Below are 24467 nucleotides of genomic sequence, written 5' to 3'. Positions count from 1 at the left end.
ACGGAACAGATGTTTCGTAGTGTCTCTTAAAGCAATATCATGTAATATTTTCACTACATCGTTGTTTTACACATTTTCTTGCGCCATAAGCCTACCTGGGCTCATAGTGACATTTGGGGAGGAAAAGATCAACGTCGTTGAGCCGCAAAAACGTTGAAAAACTGCCAACTCCACGGTTTGTTTACATTCTTTTTAGGAGCCTCCTAAAATTACAGGGGGCCTGGCGCAACTTATTCTTGGGCTGCGCTGAGTCGTAGGAAAAGCGAAATAGCGACACTAATATGTTACAAATTAAAAGTTATTGAAAATGACAATCTATATGAGAAAATTTCAATTATTCATATTCACAATTTGGGCGCAAAAATCTTACATGATATCGCTTTAACTCATATCTGACGACGCTACTAAGATACGCTCTACACTCTTAACACTTCGTACAAGCGAGGTCCTCGACACACGTCATGACCGGTTTCCAGTTCTTAGCCTTGGTCGGCGTCAGGTACGGGGAGGGGGCCACCGGCACCTTCTGCAGACATCCCGGCAACATCTTTCGGAAGGACTGAAATGGTGGGGGCCAGTTTGTCAGATTTTGCTACAGGAAATTTAGCAACATCAAGACAACAGTAATCTAATAGAAGGGCCATATTGCAAAATCATACATTGTACTAGAAGTATTCTGGAAGCAGGATTTTCGGGCATGTTTTTCTATTTTAGAAGTATATGATAAAGTGAGTGAAGACATCTCAGCTTTTAAAACGTGATAACATAGTTTCTCTCCCGTTTCCTCGAAAATCACTAATACTAGATATAAAATTCAACACTGATTAATACAGGATACTTCATTTTGTTTACCGAAGGAAAACATATTGGTTTTGCTCTGTTTATTCTTCTTCATCTTCTCCAAACCAATAAAGTCAATGACCTGAACCAGACGTCTGTCACCATGGTAACTAGAGTTGGGTCACATCATGTTGCAATTTTATAGCAGGAGGGATTTAGACTCCTGTCACCATATATATGGATGTGTTTATGGGTAAGAATTAACAGAGCAGACAATATGTGAAGGTAAGCATTATGCATTTGCTTTGCAAATGTTACCTTTCTAGTTCGTGATTATGTTCATCAAGATTATGAAATCAGTGATAGAGATGATGAAGAGTTATCTAACCTTCCGGAAGTTCTCCCCCAGCCAGGCGTAGACGACCGGGTTGACAGAAGAGTTAGCGTACGACATGCAGTGGGCCCAGATCTTGATGTAGTAAGTCGTCATGGTGAAGGGGAAGTCTGGGTGGTAACTACGGATCATGTTCAGGACCTGTGAATAGTTTCATCAGGTTGGTAAGTCACTGAGTAAAGAGCATGCATCTATAGCAGCGACACCTGTGCTGCAGTGCAATGTGAACCAGTCAGAATTACCCTGAGGAAGGTGACAAACGGTCACCGAAACGTCGGCTGAATAAAAGACTTGGTTGTGTAAAAGCTCAAGAGTCTCTTTACTCATGTTCAGCACCTATATTTTTGGCGACGCCCCAGGGGCGGAGTCATTTTTAAAGTTATACCTTATGTCCAGATTTGAAAAATTCTAGCATGTGATTTTTCTACCTCCATGATTCTAGTACTAGTAACTTCTTGATACGGAAGTATTGTTTTGGGTGGCTGAGAAGCCATGGGGGAATTCAGGAAGCCTATTAAACATACTTCACGGAAGTCTACAAACTTTGATTTGCTAATTTTTTTTATATTAGATCAAGTTTCAAACTTTTTACCTGTATCGTATCAAAACAGGTGAATTTTCATTCGAACAATAAAGGGATATATACATTTTGACAGCAGCATTGCGAGGCTACAATGGAGCATGGAAGTGATACGAGCGTCTTTAACCCACCAAGATGGCGGACGCTGAACTACGTCATACAGTCACGTGGTTGTAAGCATCCCGTACCTGAATCGGCCCCCAGCAGATGGCGAACAGCGCCACCACCGCCATCACGATCAGGGTCGTCTTCCGCTTCTGCTGCGTCAGCGAATCACGGCTTCTGCTGGGAACGAGAGCAAAGACGCCACCAGGCATGAGGGACGAGATCAGGACAAGATGGCCGCCGTTCAGTTGGACAGGAGAGGTACAGAGTGATTCAGAGTTCTAGTACTTTATGTAATCCTCGTTTTGTCATTACTGTAACCAATCAAAAATCATTGTCTCAGACTTTTCCAGCCAAAGACTCAATGTAGAAAGTAAGGATATGACATGTACAGTAAGCTGTGCACTTTCAGTAGCCAAAGACCCCTTCTAAAGCGATATTTTGTAAGATTTTTGCGCTAAAACTGTAAATATAAATAATTGAAATTTTGTCATCTAGATTGTCATTTTCAATAACTTTCAACATATTAGCGTCCGCTTATAGGGCAAGAAAACGTAAAATAACTATGTTTAGAAATAGAGAAAAGCTTACATAACATCGCTTTAATAAAAAGGGCAAGGGAAAGGAAGAAAACGGACATGGAAAGAGAGTGAGCTCAATACAAAACTGTTTTTTTTTTTAATTTCAAAAGGCAATGAGTATCCCTTACTTTGAGATGGGGCATCCAAGTTTGTCCACCGTGGCGATACCCGAGACCTGGGTGCACCACAGCCGTCTGACCATCCAACCACAGCACGCCGTGATGATGACCACCTGGGAATAAGGTAATTTGTTTTATTTCGCATATAGTACTTAGTACTTCATTTTTTTTAGTACTGAGGATGAAGAAAGCCACAGCCTATAGTATAGCTAGCACGTTATTAAAGTAGTCATCACACATATCTATCTCCAACCAATCAGTCCCTTACAAATAACCTACTAAAGCTCTAAGCGCAAAACTTGTGAGTTACAATACAAAAGAACAAATAAAACGAACCGGCAGGAGATAGGCGGCGACGAAGCTCCATGTGGTGTAGGCTGCCGCCCAGGCCCAGGACGGGTAGAACTCGGCACAGTACACCTGTGGGCCCGCCCAGTAGTAGTCTTCCAGTCGCGCGTAGACGGCCACCGGCACGGAGGCAAGGAACGAGACTAGGAAAATGAGGAGCTGTCGTTAGTTCTATACCGTAACTTTATTTTAGACTTGTACAAACTCTACATTAGCAAACAAATATGTTATATCAGAAATGTGTCACAATCTTAAACTAGTACGTAATTTAAACTAGAAATGTAACATTTGCAAAGCAAAGGCATCATGTTTAACATCACATTGTCCAGCTTAACAAACTACTGCTTTATTTATTCTTACTCAAACACATTGTCCTTCATGTGGAGATCATGCGGCCCCTCTTGAACTAAGTCCTGCATGGCACGTGTAACATTATATGTAACCCAACACCAGTTACCATGGTGACAGACGTCTGGTCCTAGTCATTTACCTTATGTTTGTTTGTTTGTTTGTTTGTTTGTTTGTTTGTTTGGAACAGAAAAAAAGAGGAAGAAGAATCTGAGCAAAAACAATATGCTTTCCTTCGAAAAACATAAAAACGGCAAAATGAAACTGTTGACCGATCGAGGCTACTCACCGAGCCAGATACAGACGCTGACGAGCTTCGCCATGCGGGGGGTCCTCCAGCGGTGGGAGGTGAGGGGCCGGGCGATGGCGAGGCACCGGTCCACACTCATGGCGGTCAGGGTGATGCAGGTGGCCGTCACCGTCACCTGCACGGACACGAGATGTTGGTTTGCCATCGACATACAAAAAGATAAGGCATGGTGCTTTTCAAGTAGCGAATAATGCATTGATGCTTCTCTACATATATTCAGTAATGTAGTAATATGTACGACAGATTTCTCCGTGTTTTCTTCGCAATTCCCCATGGAGATATTGGAAATACGTGAGGCAAGGTTCACTGACAGATTAGAGACACCGCCATCTTGGTGGGGTAGGTAGATCCAAGATGGCGACCGGTCATTTACATTCAGAACGCAGGTACGCTCGTTCTAATTTAATAAGTGTAAATATGCGCGGGCAAACACATGCATAGATGTGGAGAGAAATAGAAGTCAATTGTTTATAACATTTCGCAGACCTTGTCTTACACGCAACTTTAACCCACCAACATGGCCGACGCAGAATTACGTCATAGTCACGTGACTAGTAACAGCCAATGGTAGAAACCCACCTGATTCATGTACATGACGAACTTGCACATGAACTCGCCGAAGACCCAGCTGGGCAGGAGGTACGTGCTGGCGGTGAAGGGCACGGAGAAGGCGAGGAAGGCCATGTCGGTGACGGCCAGGCTCAGGATGAAGTAGTTGGTGGCGGTGTGCATGGCCTTGTCGCGCAGGATGATGTGGATGACCAGGGAGTTCCCCACCAGCCCGATCACCGCCAGGGCGCCGAAAATCATCGGCACCAGCCACGCGTCCAGCCCGAAGACCAGCTCCTCCGCCGCCGGTGGAGATTCGGTGGTCCAGTTGCCGGTGATGTTGTCCCAGGCCATGGCGGTCAGGACGTCGTCCTTGGTGTCGTTCCAGCTGGTAACGATAGGCGGCTCTGTGGTACGCAGCCAGGTTTCGTTTCCATGCGTTGCGTTACTTTGTGACCCCATTTCGAGGTCTTGGGAGAAAAAGATGTTGCTATATTAAATTTCTACATCTCCATAATAACGTGCTATTTTCATAATCGTCCTTTGAAGACTCTTAGTTCCAATCAGATATTTTGGAAATATTGCCAAATAGTGCACAAAAGTCCATTGATCCGAAACTATTTGTTTCAAATTGTTTGCTTGACAAACAAACTCCTCATCTAGATCTCTGGTATGAGATTTGAAAGGGCTAAATGGTTTTGCACGATAGAAATCTCAGTGACTATTTCAAGGGCCCGGTCGCATGCTTCATGTGATCGTCGTACAACCGCAAACAACAGGCATTTTGGGATAGTCGATGTCGTGCATGTGGCATGCAAAATTCCACGGCAAAGGCTGTCTTAGATGCCTGTTTTGTCACAGCCAGTTTGAAAATGATACTGCATCAAAATCGCACGGCGACATATGTCACAGGCCGTTCGGTGTTCTGTCTCTCTGGCCAATATCTACTATTGGAGTTGGTCTGCTAGAGAGTACATTTTGTGCGGCGTGTTATCTCTCTATTTGGCCAATTTCTACTCTTCCCAGGCGCCTCCCAAATCCTGGTAGATTCAACTATTTTCTAGCAACCGAGGAATCTGCTACAGGTGGCACCGGACAGCATATCTTCATCATCTCCACAGCCCTGTAGGGGTAACCTGGTATCCAGTCTATCGCGGATGGGGCAGATGTTCTTCGGGGCTTCCGAAGCTCTTCCCCGCCCGCCTCAGCTAGGTTCCCCGGTAGGTTATGGTGGGGCTAGTCAACTCCCGACGTGCCAAATTCTATCACAGGCGTAACTCCTACCGGGCAGTCTGTTGTGCTGGACGGGGGGAAACTATCAGAGCCCCGAAGACAGCCTGCCCCAACCACGATAGACTGGATACCAGAGAGGGGATGTAAATGGAAAAAAACCTACCTTGACCGGATGGACTGCCCACGGCTGACACTAGCCCTGGCACTGGGCACCGCTAGTGACTGCTCTGTCTTCTCCAGGCGTGACACATTTATACCCATCATCGGCACGCGTTGTTCCTTTCAAGTGTTTTCGTCGCAACAGTACTACTGATTCAAATCAATGATGTATTTTGGTACCATTAGACAAAATAAACTTTCAAGTGTTTTGATTGAACGGAGGCGAAGCTCGTATTTCTCCACTCAATACATTATTCCCCCTGATTAAGCAGGTTAAACAAGAAAAAGCCGCCTGAAGCTGACTTTGTCCAGTCCACTATGAAGAAACGTGAACACAAGAGAAACAATGTTCGAACCAGCTTTGCTGATATTTCGTTTTATAGCACAGAAGAATGGTGTTTGGAAAAACGATGCTTTAATTCCATATTGCCATGTCCCCATGAATCGTGTCCTGCCATGTGCATAAGGGCTGTATTTTTCATCGATCAAACAAACGATATGCAACGAGTCTTGTCCACGGGAATCACACAGCAGAAAAAAACATTACTTGAGCATTCAGTCGTCTGACTGTGCACGTGGTTCGGAGTTTATTCCATCGGAAGATCTGCTTTATTTCATTTATTTTTCTTCTACTTCTTCCTGATATGATGCTGTTGACGAAGATGGCGGAAAACTCCCTGTCATCAAATTATAAATAGAGGAAAGTTAAAGTTAAGATTATCCCACGCAAATGCAACATAACATCCAAGACTTAAAATAGTACGCAGTACACGTGCATATATGCTGTCTCCTGCACAAGTACGGATGTTGGTAACATGACTAGTTAATGTTATGACGAGCGCTGCCCACGTTTCCCCACCATGTGTCAATTTTTGCCAGGAGCTTTTTTTTCTTGAACCTGAAGCTTTTAAAAATTGTCTATTCACGAGAGGTTGAAATCGTCCCGCAGGTCGCTTTTCGTTGAGCTCACAAGGGGAGAGGTAACAGGGGAGCCAGAGTATACAGTGCAATTTTACGGAATACAGTGCAATTTTACGGAATACAGTGCAATTTTACGGAATACAGTGAATTTTACGGAATAAAGTACAATCGTATTAGTATACAGTACAATTTTACGGAATACAGTGCAATCGTATTAGTATACAGTGCAATTTTACGGAATACAGTGCAATCGTATTAGTATACAGTGCAATTTTACTAGTAAAATTGCACTGTCATTGGTCCCTGGTGCTAAAACACCATCCCTGTCCCTGGTCCTAAAACATCATCCCTGTCCCTGGTGCTAAAAACACTATCCCTGTCCCTGGTGCTAAAACACTACCGCTGTCCCTGGTGCTACAAACACATTAACTACGCACATAGTCTATTAGAGTAGTTTACAAACAGCCAGCTAAGCTTATATATTTGGATTTCGTGCTTTAGAGATTTAGGAGCAGTGGTGCAGGGAAAAGTATGTGTCCTGCTATCAAAGTTGCGACATCAACTTTGGGAGCAGGTGGTTTTGTTTTGACCGCTGAGTTTCAAAAACATTCCCATTCTAATGCCACTCTATCGCCTCACAGGCAGGGAGTCAGTCAAAACAATCGTCATGTCCGTAATAGAAAACAATAGCCCACCGCACATGCATGCCACACTAACGTCAGTGTTATACATTATTATATTGTCACAGACACAGTCCTTTCATCGACTATTTGCCCTTTCGTCTTGAGCAAAAACACTTGAAACAGATCTTTGGAAAACATAACAGGGATCTAAGGTTACAGCTCGTTAGAGCTCGTTAGAACTCGTTAGAACTTGTTCAACAACAAATAAAGTTGTTCCAAGAAATAGAAGACAGAGCGGAGTAACGTCCGTTCGAAGCACGATGCCATGTAGACCACTTTGAGCTGGTACCTAAACCAATTTTAGGTACAGGTACAGTCTGTACAGGTACAGGTACACGGGTTTAGGTACAGGTCGGCCAATTAACATGTTCTTCTGAACTCCTTCAATAACGAGAAAAACATTAATAAGGGCAAGTTTTTGTTTATGGAGAATGCTTAGACAACATACAGTATGTGCAAAACTACGATGTTTTTGTTTTCATTTCCTACCCTGCAACATTAACCTGACCAAAGTGACATCTAGAGGGAGCTTAGCTAATGCACAACAGAGCTTTCAGGATAGTTAGCACTATCGGTCTGTAACACAACACAACACACTGTCCTTACTTGGGGACACATGGGGAACCAGCTATTTACTCATTTAGGTCACAAATAAGCATGCAATTAGTGTGAAATTATTCAGGTACAGTACCGGTACTTAGTATTCTGGACCTGTACCTAATTAATTTTTCTGGCACAGAACCGGTACAATCGTACCGGTACACAGCTCTAAGTCCACCATATGAATTCAAGTGGCTAATCTTTCAAAACTTGTTAAACAATTAAAATACATTATAGATATATGTATAAATGCAGATTTATATACAAGTACGGGGTTTAAGAACTGAGAATGAAGGTCAGAGGTATTCGGGACTAAGGTACAATTGTGCCCACACAGGGTGATAAAAACTGAGTCAGTTTGAAGAAAACTATCCAGGTTGGTCATTTTCTTGTGTATGATCATCTTGCATGAAGTTGAATACTTCAAGGCTTCCGTTCAAAGCTCAATTTCAGAGCTATATGAAGTAAGGGAATCCACAAAAACACATCTTATAATACAGTTTCATTCATTGGGCCACAGCAAGTAAATTTTATGGATGACATCCTCAGCAGACTCCAAATCTAATGCGATAGGACGAGAGAAAAAAACAAGGCGGGCAAAAAAAACAAGATTAATATTTTCAAATTTATTCCAATTCTTTATTTCCATACCAACATTAGAGTCCATTCCGCGTCACCGAGTGTTTTTTTTCTCCATGTTTCTAATACGTTTGAATTATTTAGAAGAAAAGAATACCCCAGTAACAAAAGTTCTAAATTTTTCAAAAATTTGAAAATGAAAATTTGAATATATTTGAATTCATTTATATATTTCTGAAACATTTTGAATGTGACTGTACAAAGATCTCTTTTTTTAGAATAACTTTGAACTACCCATGTGTTTCTTTCACAATTCGAAATATTTAGAACTATTTCAAACAAATAACCAAATGGTAGATGTGGGTAATTGCCCCCATAAAAGTAGGTGCTAATCCTACTCTTCTGTCTTCCTCTGTATATTTTTAGATTTCACTGCTGGACACTGGTGGCTCTTTTGTTGTAAGGCATCAATGCCTGACACCCAGGCAGTCTGCCCTGTACTTCACAGGGATGTGTGAATTACTTCCTTCCCATCCCACTGACCTATTTACAAAATGTTAGAAATAATTCGAAATAATGGTAAAAAATGGTAGAGTGCTGTTAGAAATATTTAGAAACTATTGGAAATGTCATAATCCACATCAGGAATATTTCAAACGTTTTAGAAAACCAGGGAATTATTTAGAATATTGACAAGATGTTCAAAATATTTCCAAATTATGAAATTTCTTAGACAAACAATTACAAAGAATTCAAAACATTTCTAAATAATGACAATAACAACCCACTCGGTGACGCGGAATTGACTCTACAGACATACAATATGCAATTATAATGTTGCCTGAATGGCATTGGTATTGGCATTTTACATTATAAACCGTGTTAAAAGCAAGACATTATACCTGATATTGTGGTAGCCTGGCCTGGCAGGCACCCAAGTTTTTCCGTAAACCCTGTTGGTACTTTTTCTTAATCCTCAGAAAATGTATGTGACTTGATGAAATAAAGACCTTGTTGATATACAGGCTTCAATGTACTATATACTGTATATATATATACTAAAATACATCAATCCCTCGCTTTTCCATGGGTGTTCTGTTGTGTCAAACACAGCGTCTAGTAGTACAGTATTGCGGCCACAACTGCAATACCTAATACATGGAACTGATGGTGATTTCAGCACCAAGGAGAGGTCCACACTGATAATGTACATTAAGTGAGGGGGGGATCCACAAGTTTGTGGATGTAAACACTTGCTGTGGCAAAAGGTATCGTGATCGTTGGGTTTGGCACAGAAAGTCCAAAACTTAGTTGACGAGAATAATTACTTTTGATTGGTGGGGGAATGGTTATGGTTAATTTAATTATCAAAAGCAATAATGATTAATCTGATTGGCACCCCTATGCAATTATCACACATGGTACGGTCCGTTCGACCAGCTGCAAGCTAGTGCACGCTTTCGTGTGGCGTGTTGTGCGTTGTGTGTGAATTCTCTCCAACTTTTGGGGTAAATTTTCGGCTTTTTGTCCGCAAATTATCCGTTTCAAGTGTACAGTATATCGTCTGGGCGTGTCCAGGTCGGAGGTGTGCCGTTATTTGGATGTTAGAGGGAGAAAATTCGTCAAAGTTTCCTTGAGCTGGCGGGCGGAGTTTGGAGACGAAACGAAAATGGTGACTACCATGTGGCGGCGTGGCGTGGTGCTGAAAAAGACTCGTTCTTGCGAGGTAAGCCAACAAATTAGCTCCTTGAATGTACATGTTTATACTTCCAACAAATCTGTAGCAACAGAACACGTTATAATTCGTTATGTTACCCATTATACTCCGTAGAAATGTGCGTTTTGTGGAACGATATGTCGCACACAAATATTGTGGGCAATATGTACTTGAATATTTTTGATAGGAGGTTGTTTTCATGACTATCGTGGTTTTATGGAACACTGAATGTATTTCTTTCATGTTGAGTGGCATTGATAAAAGCTTGGAGCAAATTTCGCTGCTAGAACTGTTACAAAAACGTTTTTTTTGTTGGAAATTTCCACAGTTTGGCCCAGTGAACACCTTTTGGAACGTACCGCACGTGTGCATAATTAAACCCACTCAACGTTCCCGCCAAAAAAGTCGCGTAAACAAGACTTCCCAAGGCTAAAATTAACTGGATATATGCATATATTATTTACTTCTGAGCACCCAAAATTAAATCTGTGCACAAGTGAACATACATGTAGTTTGATTTGGGTTTTGTTGCTGGTTTATCCTTGCTTTTGAATCAGAGGTTGTCACATTGGTATTTTACTGGATTTTATACTTCATTGCCAAATTATATCTTATGAAGCAGTCACTGTGGTTGCACTGATTTGATTTTGAAGATGAACTATACAATCTTGGTCTTTATTGTAGATGTAGATGTACATTCCTTCGAGCCAGGTAGGAAGATTTTCCAATTTGGGCCGCTCTTGACTTCAGCCAACAGTCATCTCAGGTCGCACTTAGTCTCCACTTAGACTTCTTTTGCGGGCTGAATAAATCGTAGAAATCGGTCTAAAAAGGGTATTAATTGGCCAGAGAAGGTAGCCGGCCAGAGAAGCTCCATTTGCCCGCGAGAATGGAGCTTCTCTGGCTGGCTACCTTCTCTGGCCAATTAATACCCTATTTAGGTAGATTTTTACGATTTATTGAGCCCGCAAAAGAAGTCTAAGTGGAGACTAGGTCGCACTGGATGATCTATGGCTCTGTAGTTATATACTACTGGGTGTAGCCTCATATGGTTGTCAAATCTGGTTTTAAAACAGTTCACGTTGGGAGCTGTGATCACTTCTTCTGGTAGCCTATTTCACCAGCATACCGTTCTGATAGTGAAAAAGTAAAGTCTTGTACTCTTGTACATGTATTATATATTTTGTTCTTGCCGGCATCCTGCTTAATTTCATCTGGTGGCTTCTTGTTCTGTTAACCGATGAAATAGGTAGTAGACTTGTGTCATACAGGCCATGGGTGACCGTGTACTTGTAGACATTTCGCCCTTCAGGAGGGTCTGCATGGGGGGGTCCTGGCAACGGTTAACGGTAAATTCAGCAGGGCCGATAACGCTTAACGGTAAATTCAGGACGGTCGGCAATGCTTAACGGTAAATTGACAGGCTTTTTTTTCGAGCTGCACTGGATTTGGTATCTCGCCTTGTGAGAAAAGGTGATCACTGACAAAATTACGTATACCTTACATGTAATGAAGAACGCATTAAAGGTATGTGTTCCCTGTGTTTCCCACCTGCCCTGGTCCCCGAGTGCGTCCACAAATACAGGGGAGTCCGAGCCGACGTCAGCCAGCTTGCATTTTTTTCAGTCTGCCCAGTTTTACTGATTGATTTTGAGAGGGGAGCGCCGAAGGCGCTCATAATATAGGGGGGGTCCAGGGGAATGCTCCCCCGGGAAATGTAGGATTTTTAAGCCTTCAAAAACGCAATTTCCCGCATTTTGAGAGGCAAATCATTGTGTTGAGAGTGTCTGTCGGTCCTGGGGAAAGCTGGTTCTGGCTACAGCCGAAGGGACCGAGCGCAGAAGCGCGAGCATTGTAGGGGGGTCCGGGGGCATTCTCCCCCGGGAAATTTTGTATTTTTAAACCTTCAATGACGCATTTTCCTGCACTTTGAAAGGCAAAATTAGGCGTAACGAAGATTTATTCATTAACGCTTAACGCTGAATTCAGGATGACAAATAACGCTTTACGTTGAATTAAAACGACCCTTAACGCTTCACGAGGAATATACTGATAACGCTTAACGTTGAATTAGAGCGGGCCGGCAACGATTAACGGTGAATTAAAATAGCCCATAACGGTTAACGAAAAAGGGCATGCAGACCCTCCTTCAGTCTTCTGTAAACCAAAGTAGGGAGCTTGAGTATTCTGAGTCTGTCTTTGTATGGAAGTTCTTGTAAGCCAGGCACTCTTTTGGTTGCTCACTTCTGTACTTTTTCAAGTTCTATTATAATAGCAAACTTCCAAGTGTGTGGCAACCATATAGGAGCTCCATACTCTAGGTGGGGACAAATAATTGTTTTGTAAAGTGTAAGAAACATTTCTTTATTAATGGGTTCAAAAGTTCTCCAAGTTAGCCCAGTTATCTGGTTTGCCTTTTTTATAATGGATGTGATGTGGTTGGCAAAGCCTTAGGTTCTTGTCTACATTAATTCCCAAGTCTTTTTCTCCTTCTGAGAATCTCAGGGGTATGGGGTCGGGATTCCCATTTTCAAACATGATGCAAGTGTAGTTTGGGTGGCCACTTCCTACCCTCAGGACCGTGCACTTGTCTGGATGAAAGTTAAGCTGCCACTTGGTGGCCCAATTCTGAAGACTCAGGTCATATCTTGTTGTAAGGTGTCGCAGTTACTCGCTTGCAGTACTGGATCATCTGCAAACAGTTTCAGAGGACAACTCACCACTTCCAGCATATCGTTTACGTAGATAGTAAAAAGGACAGGTCCCAAAATACTTCCCCGTGGGACGCCGCTATACACCTCGCCCCATTGTGAACTGCTTTCGTTGATATATCTTTTTGCTTTCGGTTTTGAAGGAAGGATGCAATCCACTTCAGAAGATTTTCTCTGATCCTGTAGCTTTCCACTTTGTTTGAAAGTCTTTGAATAGGAACTGAGTCAAAAGCTTTGCGGACGTCCATGTAAATTATATAAACCGGACGACCATGGTCAATCCAAGTTGACCAGTTTTCCAAGCATCCAAGAATTTGTGTAACGGTTGATCTCCCAGGGATCATCCATGCTGTTGACTTGTAAAAAGATAATATTGTGCTCATCGAATGTCTTATGATTTCATCCCTAACAATCCCTTCCAGCAGTTTTCCTGTTACAGAAGTTAAGCATACAGGTCTATAGTTGCTGGGGGTTTTCTTGCATCCTTTCTTGTACAGCGGTGTGATGATGCCGGTCTTCCATTCTGTTGGGAGTTTGCCCTCATTTGAACTTCTGGAAGATAAGGCTCAGTGGATAAGCCAACTTGAATGTATCTGCAAGTGCAAGCTCTTTTAAGACTCTCGGGTGCATTCTGTCCGGTCCCATACTAGCTTTGTTGTGAATTTAGTTTTTTCAGTCTTTTTCAAATATCCTCCGAGCTCATTTCGATGTGTGAGTTCTTCTTTGTAGTTTCTTTGGTCTAATTTGGGGATAAACTGCTTGTTTTCTTTTGTAGAAGTGCTAATGAAGTTGTTTAATGTCTCTGCCTTTTCTGCATCTGTTTTGGCTGTTTTGTCACCATCTACTAACTAAGTCAGGAATGCTGTCTCTTAGTCTTCGATTTTTTGTTTACATACTTCCAGAATAATTAGTATTTCCTTTGATGTTCATGGCCACCTCTTTCTCGTGTTTTTTTACAGCTTTTCTTGAAGCCCAGCGTGCCTGGTTAGTACTAGTTATGCATTCTTGTGTATTTAATGTAGTCTTCTTTCTTTCCTGTTTGTATGTACCTTTTCCATGATTTCTATTTCTTTTTTGCTGTAGTTTCGCTGCCTTTTCATGTTAGCCTTCTCCTTCTGTTTGAGGGTTTGGCTATGGGTACATTCTTATTTATTCAATTATTGTCTCTTTTAGGGCTGTGGTACAGTAAATGTATTCCAGCTTTTGTCAACGTTATTGACATATCATTTTAAATGATACAATACAATTAAACAATAGAAAGATAAGTACTAACACATACTATAATATAGTATGTGTTAGTTAGTTAGAGGGTTTAGTTGACAAACTTGTACGATGTGATCGGGAAAGCTTGATCAGTGCCACGGCTGTACTGTTGGTTGAGGTTTCTGTTGGACACAGATTATATATATAAGCCAGTATCTTGTTTCATAGGCCCACTAGGGTAGAAATTGTCCAGATCGAGCTGAATTGATTTGCTTTCAGGGCTCGAAATACTGGGTTCGTGTGCAGTTTTTTTAAGTGTACCCAAAATTTAGCCCGCGGGGAGCGAATCTTGGGGAGCGGACAAAAGCTAACAAGGCTGACATTCAGGCTACCCAAAATTGGAGCTGTGCACCCAATTCTTTTCTGTGGGGGCACTGGAACACCCAAATATTTTTGTAGATATTTTTTGTACATATCAAATAATAGTATGCAGGATATTCTTGGCATCTACATGTAAGCGTCAGAAAAGTAATAAATATTAAAATCTTTGTTGTAGTACTTGTGTAAGATATTGAAGTTAGCTCCCATTTCAGATTCAAGCTTAGAAGAGGAGCAGTAAGATCTGTAATTATGTTTTGTTTTGTGTTTTTTGTTTTGTTTTGTTTTGTTTTGTTTTGTTTTATATGGTGCACCCCAAAAAATTTTTGTGCACCTATTCCCAAAAATGAATTTCGAGCCCTGTCTTTGATCCGATCCAAGCCAATCAATTCAGCTCCATCCGGACACTTTTTACCCTAGTGCCATAGAAATCCATCACAGAACTAACTTTACACATGCCCAATGAATTGTTTTCATGGTTGATCTATTTGTTGAGCTTGTTTTCATGAGGGCTCGCTAGTTCCTTCGTATGCTGGCTTAATATTATGTACAAGATGCGCTTAGTATCCATTCTATGTGCGCTTTACTGGTCCCAGACCAACATTCCACCACGAGGCAAAACACATTGATTTTGAAGCAAAAAGTTTTGAAGGAAAAATAGTAGGTTGCTTAGAAAATATTTGCCAATTTCGAATTTTACAGAGCTGAGTAAGGCCTCCACTACGGAATGGCCCTTAAGTGTACCTCAACATGGCGGCAGCCTGATTGTTACTAAGGGGAGGGTCATGTGACTGAATACGCCCTATACTATAGATTTAATTTTGTCTGTAGACAGTAGAAGTGTTGTTTTCAATTTTGTCAATTATGCTTAACATAGATACCGGGTGGTTCTTTTTGAACGAAAATGCATAAATTTAGATGTTGGTTAACTAGACCCTGTAAATGGACCAAACAAACCACTTAGCTAGATTGGAGCTTTTAGAATCTTGGAAAATTGCCTTCTGTACATTATTTTGGAATAGTTATGGGCATTACCGATAAGTACTAGATAGTGAATGTTTTGGCAACTTGTTTTCCTTTGACAATTGAATTTCTCTTGAGTAAAATCAGGGTTTTGATGTTGGGACTAAAGTTGAATGTGTTTTATATAAAGTTGTATGTTGTATGACATAATTTCTTGCTATAGGCCAATTGCTGTTTTATATACACTGACTTTTGTTTCTCCCGTTTTCAAGATGTGGACCCAGAGCCTGGTCTGAGCGGATAGAAAGAACCATACTTTTATGGACAGCTGTGTGAAAGATGAGGTGTGAGTATGGTTTCTTTATTAACACGAGACAACACTCCACATACCTTCAGGTGCACACACTTACACTCGCATTTCCTTCTTTTGCCCAGTTCAGTCTGTGAGCCTTTTTTCTGTCAAGAGCCCTTTAACTTTTTAACTTTAACCTTTAACTTAAATCCCACGTTAGGCATCACTGAAAAATTCTTCATATCGTGTCGTCAAAAATGCCAAATTGCCCCAAAATTGTCACTTAAACCTTTACGTAACTTTAGTCCCACGTTAGGCGTCATTGAAAAATTCTTCGTATCGCGTCGTCGAAAATGCCAAATTGCTCCAAAATTGTCACTTAAACCTTTAACTTTAGTCCCACGTTAGGCGTCACTGAAAAATTCGTATCGCGTCGTCGACAATAACAAATTGCCCCAAAATTGTCACTTAAACCTTTAACTTTAATCCCACGTTAGGCGTCATTTAAAAATTCTTCGTATCGTGTCGTTGAAAATGACAAATTGCCCAAAACTTGTCGCTTAAACCTTTAATTCCACGTTAGGCGTCACTGAAAAATTCTTTGTATCGCGTCATCGAAAATGCCAAATTGCCCCTTAAACCTTTAACTTTAATCCCACGTTAGGCGTCACTGAAAAATTCGTATCGCGTCGTCAAAAATACCAAATTGCCCCAAAGTTGTCACTTAAACCTTTAACTTTAATCCCATGTTAGGCGTCACTGAAAAATTCTTCGTACCGTGTCGTTGAAAATGCCATATTGCCCCAAAATTGTCACTTTTAAACCTTTCTTACACTTCTTTGGACAATTGTGGTTGATTGAAAAGTATTCTGCCAAAAAATCTGTTGATCAATTTTCCCGCCAAAAACACCACCTAATTGGCACCCTCACCTGGTTAATTAATTGGATTAAAGTTTTCCCGCCAAAAAACTTAGTATATGGAGCACTCTAACCTTGAACTTGTGCCCCCCTCCCCACTCTTCCTGCCCACCTCCCACAACTCAGAGTATGTTAGTTACACTGTTCTCTGGACTTCTTCGCACATGTAGTCACCACACTCTGCTACACAAACACTTGGTTTATCGAGTGCAGTTTTCCACCACTTAAACTTTAGAATAATCTCCGGCTCTCCTGGTCAGTCAATTGCACTGGTATACTGATGTGTCGAAGCATCAATGTCTCCGGAAAGACATCCCACGGGGAGTACACTTAGTGCATTGACCGACCAGGAGAGCGAGAGATTATTCTAAAGTCTAAGTGGTGGAAAACTGCACTCGATAAACCAAGTGTTTGTGTAGCAGAGTGTGGTGACTACATGTGCGAAGAAGTCCAGAGAACAGTGTAACTAACATACTCTGAGTTGTGGGAGGTGGGCAGGAAGAGTGGGGAGGGGGGCACAAGTTCAAGGTTAGAGTGCTCCATATACTAAGTTTTTTGGCGGGAAAACTTTAATCCAATTAATTAACCAGGTGAGGGTGCCAATTATTTTTTTTTGGCGGGAAAATGGAGTGAGCGTGGAATCGATGTGGCCTAAGATACAAAGTTTTTTTGCGGGAGAATTGAAAAGTGAAGAAAGGTCTAATGTGACAGTTTTAGGGCAATTTGGCAGCTTTTTTGGGGGGCAATTCGGCAGTTTTTTGCGGGTAAATTGAAGTGTAAAAAGAAAGGTCTAAAGCGGCAGTTTTAGGGCAACTTGGCAGCTTTTTTTGCGGGAGAATGGAAGTGTAAAGAAAGGTCTAAAGCGACAATTTTGGGGGCAATTTGGCGGCTTTTTTGCGGGAGAATGGAAGTGTAAAGAAAGGTCTAAAGCGACAATTTTGGGGGCAATTTGGCAGTTTTTTGCGGGTAAATTGAAGTGTAAAAAGAAAGGTCTAAAGAGACAGTTTTGGGGGCGATTTGGCATTCGTACAATACGAAGAGGGTAACAACATGGAAATTTGAATTGATGCAGCCGGCTGAGATACAAAGTTTTTTGGGGGGAGAATTTAAGTACAAAAGTCCAAAAGGACAATTTGGCATTCAACTATACAATATGACGAATTTTTCAGTGTTGCTTGTTGTGGAATTGAAGTCGCCAGCTACAATTAACGGTTAAATGGCTCCTCACGAAAAAAGGGAAATGCGAGTGCAAGTGTGTGCATATGGAGTGTTGTCTCATGTTAATAAAGAAAACATACTCACACCTCCCCATCTTCTTTTACGCAGGTTGAGATCTGCTGACTAAAGTCTGGTCCTTCATCCTGCTACAGTCCGGTCTCCGGATCATCCACAACGTCATCTTTAAATTAAGACAGAGAAACAAAAGTCAGTGCGTTGAAAACAGCTTTTGGCCTTCGAATCAAAGCTCAGAAGCACCAGAACAAAACTAGACCTCATTATTCCGTCGTAAGTTCTTTTAGTAGATTTAACGGTTTCAGCTATTTTAAAACCTGAGCCTCACACTATCTATCTACAGTATCTTTTAGTTTTTACCTGTGAACTGACTTTAACCAGGAGCGTCTTTTAGGGGCAAATGGCAACTCAACATCCTTGCCATAAGTTTTTTCAGACAAGATTTAACGGTATGAGCTATTTCAAAACCTGCCCAAATTTTCAAACTAACACTGAAAACTATTTGCCCGAAGTACTGTAACTTGAATGCGGGCTTGTACAGTTCAAGTAGAAAGCCTTTACATAACATGTCAACTCAACCTCTCTAACAGTCTATCTACAGTATCTTTTAGTTTTTACCTGTGAAATGACTTTTAACGGCAGCGTCTTTTTAGCGAATGACCATTCTGGGGCTGTCGCACGAATATGACTTTTTTTGCTGTGGCCATGTGCAGATTGTGCTCCCATTTATTAATCTGATGTTTTATAAATTGAAGTCAACAGTTTTACTGTGAGTCATCTTTTAAGCGAATGACATGTGTGTTATATGCCCCTGAGTTTTAACACAGCTGAGAAAAAAATGTAACATGCAAGTTTCAAAGCATTGTCTCACCTGTACAAACTCTTCACTGTTTTGCTGAGCATGAGCCCTCGTTGCATCTCGTTTGGACAGAAGTCACTCATCATCACAGGTTTCTCCCAGGCAGGACAGGAACATCAGGACACACCTAACCATACGAAACAATCATTAGTATAGGGTTCTAAGGGCATCTTAAGACAACACTTTAAGTGACCATAACAATAAAATCAATGGAACTTCCATTTGCTGGAATGGCTGTAGAAACTTAAAAAAAAACAAGGTTTGTACATTTTAAAATTTTGACTCAATCATTGTACAAATGGTTTTTATTCAATGGGAACATCACATATATACAGCCAGCATCACTGCATCAAAGTAAGAAACGAAACAATAAATCAGAGCCTTGTCTTGTCTCCTCTCTTCATAGTTATCTGCCATCCACCTTCTTTGCCCATTTTTGCCCATGATGACCACTGTCAGAAGGCAACAAAATTCCTTTTTTTCCAAAATCAGGCAAAAATTAATACGCAGGCTGATGTCATCCATTAAAATTACTTGTTGTGGCCTTAGCCTCATCCCAGAAATATTGACAAGTGCACAGTGGCAGTACTAGCTAGTCATTTACTCAAATAACCAACAGTTGCCTCATGATATATATTGACATTTTTCCACAATATTCTGATTGATAAGAAATAACAAAATGCTAAAATATGCGAACTGGTCTGGAGCTGTAATTGCACCGCCCTGATGCTTCAGGGAATTTATAGCTTTTCTCAGAGCCACTGAGCACATGATAAATTAGATATAGTTATCTCCTAAGTTTTCACCAAGAAGTTAAAAATGGCATGAAGCAGCATATGTAACGTTAGAATACATGTTCTACACAGAAACTTTCAAATTGGCTATCTTACTGAGATTCAATGCAGTTTGAGGCATGTCCATTGTGACATTCGTTCGTAAGTCGTCATAAAATTTTCATGCCATAGAATATACAAGCTGAACTGTTAACTAACTGTTCATTCATTTGATTGATTGATTCCGTGTTTACATTTCTCAAGAAAGTGGGCATTATTAACAGTTGTGCTTACTTGGGAAAACTATTCAGCTCCCTCGGTGTCTCCAAGGAAAACTGCATTCTTCAAATCTTGATCTGACATTTCCCTCAGTGTCTTCAGGTCATCTGGTCTGCATTGGACCAAAGTCTTCTGTCATCACGAGTTTCTCCCAGGCAGGACAGGAACATCAGGACACACCTAACCATATGAAAGAATCCTGATCATTAGTATATGGTTCTAAGGGCATCTCAAGACAACACTTTAACTGACCATAACAATAAAATCAATTGAACTTCCATTTGCTGGAATGGCTGTAGAAACTTGGGAATTTTTTTTTGACGACTGGTAGTACATGTGTTATGCCTCTGAGTTTTAACATAGCAGAGAAAAAAATGTAACATTGGAAGTATTGTCTCACCTGTACAAACTCTTCACTGCTCTGTGTCTTCAAGAAGTCGCCCGTCATCACAGGTTTCTCCCAGTCAGGACAGGAACATCAGGATGCACCATTCTGTGCATGATACGGGATAATCAGTACAACGCAACAAGCAACCAGGTACAGGTGAATATAGAAAAGTATGTGAAGTATAATTATGAAGAAAACTTACTTATTGGATCTGCATAGGCATTTTCTAGCCAGTAGTTATAACACTCTGTCAAACACAGTAACTGCTGACCATATATATAGACTCATACTAACTAGTAACTTTATTATTTGCCATACATTGTACCCGTGGCAATCATTGTGCAATAAACTTTGACTTTCAAAGTTGGAAAGGCCAAAAAGTTTGAACATTCTTCAAATTGCTATATGAAGAACACACAAATTTGCCTAGATTAGAACAATATGAACAGTGTTGTTGTTCTTACATACCAGCAAAAAAGGCCAAGACAACAAATGGAATCCTGATATTAAATATACTCAAATACAAAATGTCCCACAATAATTTGTGTGCGACGAAGGAGATGGAAACTCCTTGGTGCGACATATCGTTCCACAAAACGCAAATTTCGGCAGAATAAAACGGTTAAAATGACGAATTATAACGTGGTCTGTTGCTACAAGTTTGTTGGAAGTACAAACATGTTATACTCTGGATGCCAAACTAGTATCGGGCCGTTAGCCGTTTTCCTTCGGCAGCCAAGAGCCCTATATAAATAACCGCTATGGGGGAGTTGAGCCCGAGGGGTTTGTAGTCCTACCCTTTAAATTAAAACGCAAACTTCTACAAACGAATTATAACGTGGTCTGTTGCTACAGGTTTGTTGGAAGTACAAACATGTACATTCAAGGAGCTAATTTGTTGTCTTTACCTCGCAAGAACAAGTCTTTTTCCATGGCAGTCGCCATTTTCGTTCCCAGTCTCCACTGCAAAGGTCATGGAGCTGCAGCCGACGCACAGCGGCGGGACAAGTATCCAAGCGCAAATCTACGCCGACTGAACACGCACCATAATTCAACTTTTACAGTCTCAAAACTGACGTATTCCTCTAACATTTACCACAGGTTCCATCTCGATGCCATGCACAAAACAATATCTGCACCCTTCTCTAGTATATTGTGCAGCACTACTTTGTGCCCGGACTACTTTTGAAGGGTTCGCCCATAAATACTGTGTTGTGCGGCCTTAGTGTGGACCTCTCCTTGGTGCTGAACTCACCATCAATTCCATGTATTAAGTATTGCAGTTGTGGCCTCAATACTTTACACGACGTTTTGTTTGACACAACAGTACACCCATAGAAAAGCGAGGTATTGACGTATTTTAGTACACGTATATACAGAATATAGTACACTGAAGCCTGTATATCATGATAAAGAGGATATCAGGGAAAACAGTTTGATCACAAATGCTGTTGAAAATATATCCCATTGCTATATAGAATGAAACAACAGACAATCATAACAAGTGCTCTCCTAAATAGGAAATGTACTGTGTTCTCCGTCATATTTGTAATAAAAGATTAGTCACAACCTAAAACTAAATATTAGTTTGAACTCTTTCAGAAATGACAACGAATAGCAGGGAGGGCCTAGCTTAATCAACAATGGCAATTTGAAAAATTCAGAGGATCGGAAATATTCCCTTTCCAACATCTTTCATTGTCATTTTTAAGGGTCTGCATGGGGGGTCCCTATCACACTTCGCATGCTAAATTCTGTAAGGCAGCGCCCGCGATTTACATTTGTTCAGCTTGGTTTCACGTAGATTACATTTGATATTAAATCCTTGTTAGACTTCAAATTATGCAAAATTGAAATGGCATACGCAAGGTGCAGAATGCTGCAATTAAGCAACGGCCACGTGTTATGGTTCACTTGTAACTGGCTGGACGTTTTATCACATAGATAAGAGATTGACCTGGCTTCACATTATGCAAACTTAAAATGGCTGATTACGCATTGCGGCATGCAGACCCCATTTTTGAAAGTTTATAAACAAAAGCCAACTCACAGTCAAGTCCGATGTTCTCTTCTCTTGTAGATAGGTAACAGGTACTTCAGAAACAGGTAGGTCCTCCTGGAATAATAGTCCTAGAGTGTGGACAGGTACACAGGAGACAGGTCCCACAATGTCAGCTGTATATTAGCAGCATCTCAAGCCTGGGGTGTAAAAGAAATACACATTCAGAAAGATCACAGGCCAAATACTAGTACAACAATTACTCAAAGAGCATCATACATTGCAATATTCACATGATTTGTTTGAGTTCTAAAACCTGCTTTGGGTCGGGGGCCAGAGCAAATTCTGAGTGGGGAACTGAGAGCAGAGCAAAATTGCAGTCAACAATCAATCAAAAGTCAACATATTATTAGGAAATGACCATGGAAAAATCAAAGTATATCTCACATGAAATACCTCAGAACAGTCACAGAATGCTATCTAATCATCAGTTCAACAACATTCAAGCACATCTCATTTTTTTTATTCCAACATGTAATCACCAGACGTGGTGACGACACACTCAAGTTTTATCAACTTATATTAATGCCGCCACCAACACAGGGGACAAATACATGACAGGACAATACTCATTTACACCTGAGCTAAGTGAGGAAAGTCGTGTAAAGTGCCTTTCCCAAGGGCACAAGATCGGTGGAATGTCAGGACTCGAACCCGGGACTCTTACTTCCGAGTCGCACACTCTGCCGCTACGCCACACAACCCCACATATCTCATATTGACAGAACATTATGGGAAAAGATGGCTTACATAATGCATATCAATCAGTAAAAAAAAAATCGGAAAACAGGAAGAAACGAGCGTATCTAATGTAGTCATGCTGTTAGTTCAAAACGGACAAGGAAATAGCGTCCCCGAACGGCAGCTTTTGACTAAGTGCAGGTTTAAACACAGGGAATCAATCGTCACCGGCGCAAATAATTTACGCCATTCTGCGTTTTAGTTTCATTTCATTTCATGCCTTCTTTTTTCTTCTTTCATTGTGAGGCAGCCACCTTCAACTAGCTGAAGATACTGCTGCCCTTTTTTGTGGCTAATACGGGATGGGGTTCGCCAGGCCTCCGTCCATTGAAGGCGTGTAAAGTGGCTTTCCAAAGGACACAAGATCGGAGACATGGCATGGCATGGCATGCATGCAGAATTTGAACCCGAGACCTCTTGGTTCTTAGCCGAACGCTCTGCCGTTGCGCTACACGACCCCAACGAATTGCAACGAGTTCGGCCCAAATACGAGAACACATGCTATTATTAATGTTAAGATGCGACTCACCTCCTTAAACGGACGTAGCTCGTCTTAAAAGACGAATTTTAACCACCGAGTTCTTCCCTGTCCAAGCGCCGTGACTTGCCATCTTGCTCTGAGCAGCAGCGTGGTCTTAACACCTGATACGGAATCACCATAATTTGCATTCTCTCAATTAGATAATTAAGTTATGCCATGTTGATTTGATTATATGGATAACATCCACCTGGAACCCCAAAACTGATGCGATCGTGCGAATAAAAAAAAAACAGTTGCCTTCATTCTGAAATCTAGGTGGTCATGAAGGTTGAACAAATGAGTAAACACACAAAGTAATATTTTATTGGCATGGTGAATAATAGCTCTTCATTTTCATTCTTTATCTTTGGAATTGATTTTGGTATTCTGTATCGTTTTCCATTTTTTTTCGGTTTGCGGCATATATTTGCTCATTTTGCAGCTGCTTTGTACGATTTACAGTATGTCGCCTTTTCTCAGAGCGGTCGTCGCCTTTCCGAACGGTCGTCGCCTTTTCTCAGAACGGTCGTCGCCTTTATGAACGGTCGTCGCCTTTATGAACGGTCGTCGCCTTTTCTCAGAACGGTCGTCGCCTTTATGAACGGTCGTCGCCTTTTCTCAGAACGTCGTCGCCTTTTCTCAGAGCGGTCGTCGCAAGACCCATGTGTTGCAGTTCAAGCAAAACCTGATAGAAGTCGCTGTGATACTGTCCAAAAATGTGATAAGAAAATCCTCCAGTCTAGAATCATTTGTGGAATCCACCTTCGGTATGTAAAATAAGCCATTATCTACAAATTTTTTGTCTAAAGCAATTAGTAGAAAGTAGTAAGGGCTGGCATTACCCTAAAAGTTGAATATGTTGAAAAGCAAATGTTGCAAAGCAAAACTATTTCAGCCCAAATGTCAGGAAAGCACACACACACACACACACTGACATGACTGTCACATTTGATCAAAGGGCCTCAATTACTCCACCCTGATCCCAGGATTAAGCCCCAGGCTTCAGGTGGGACACCGCGCAATTGTTTGGGCGGAGTCAGGAGAGTTGTGCCACCTGTAGCACACCTGTGTACGTCGGTATAAAGGTGCTGTTGTTTAACACAGGTGTGATCTTGCTCTGCCTGGCCGGTCTGTCTTCCTGGCA

The 24467-nt window shown here is 41.3% G+C and overlaps 1 protein-coding gene across 1 annotated transcript; it reads right to left on the bottom strand.

Annotated features, from left to right (window-relative positions):
• Positions 1-424: 424 nt before the first annotated feature.
• LOC109486062 (G-protein coupled receptor 54-like) lies at positions 425-4508 on the bottom strand. The gene is made up of 7 exons (XM_019789751.1): positions 4145-4508; positions 3545-3680; positions 2896-3050; positions 2589-2672; positions 1943-2050; positions 1169-1315; positions 425-559 (listed from the first exon to the last, which is right to left on the bottom strand). Exons 1-7 carry the CDS (start codon positions 4466-4468, stop codon positions 425-427), a joined length of 1089 nt encoding a protein of 362 aa, XP_019645310.1. The 5' UTR covers positions 4469-4508.
• Between the last annotated feature and the right edge of the window lie 19959 nt (positions 4509-24467).

The sequence above is a fragment of the Branchiostoma belcheri genome, unplaced genomic scaffold, assembly GCF_001625305.1.
Source record: "Branchiostoma belcheri isolate BF01 breed outbred unplaced genomic scaffold, Haploidv18h27 scaffold8, whole genome shotgun sequence".
Lineage (NCBI taxonomy): Eukaryota > Metazoa > Chordata > Leptocardii > Amphioxiformes > Branchiostomatidae > Branchiostoma > Branchiostoma belcheri.
The sequence above is the reverse complement of the archived record's forward strand: the minus strand, read 5'-3'. Positions and strand labels throughout refer to the sequence as shown.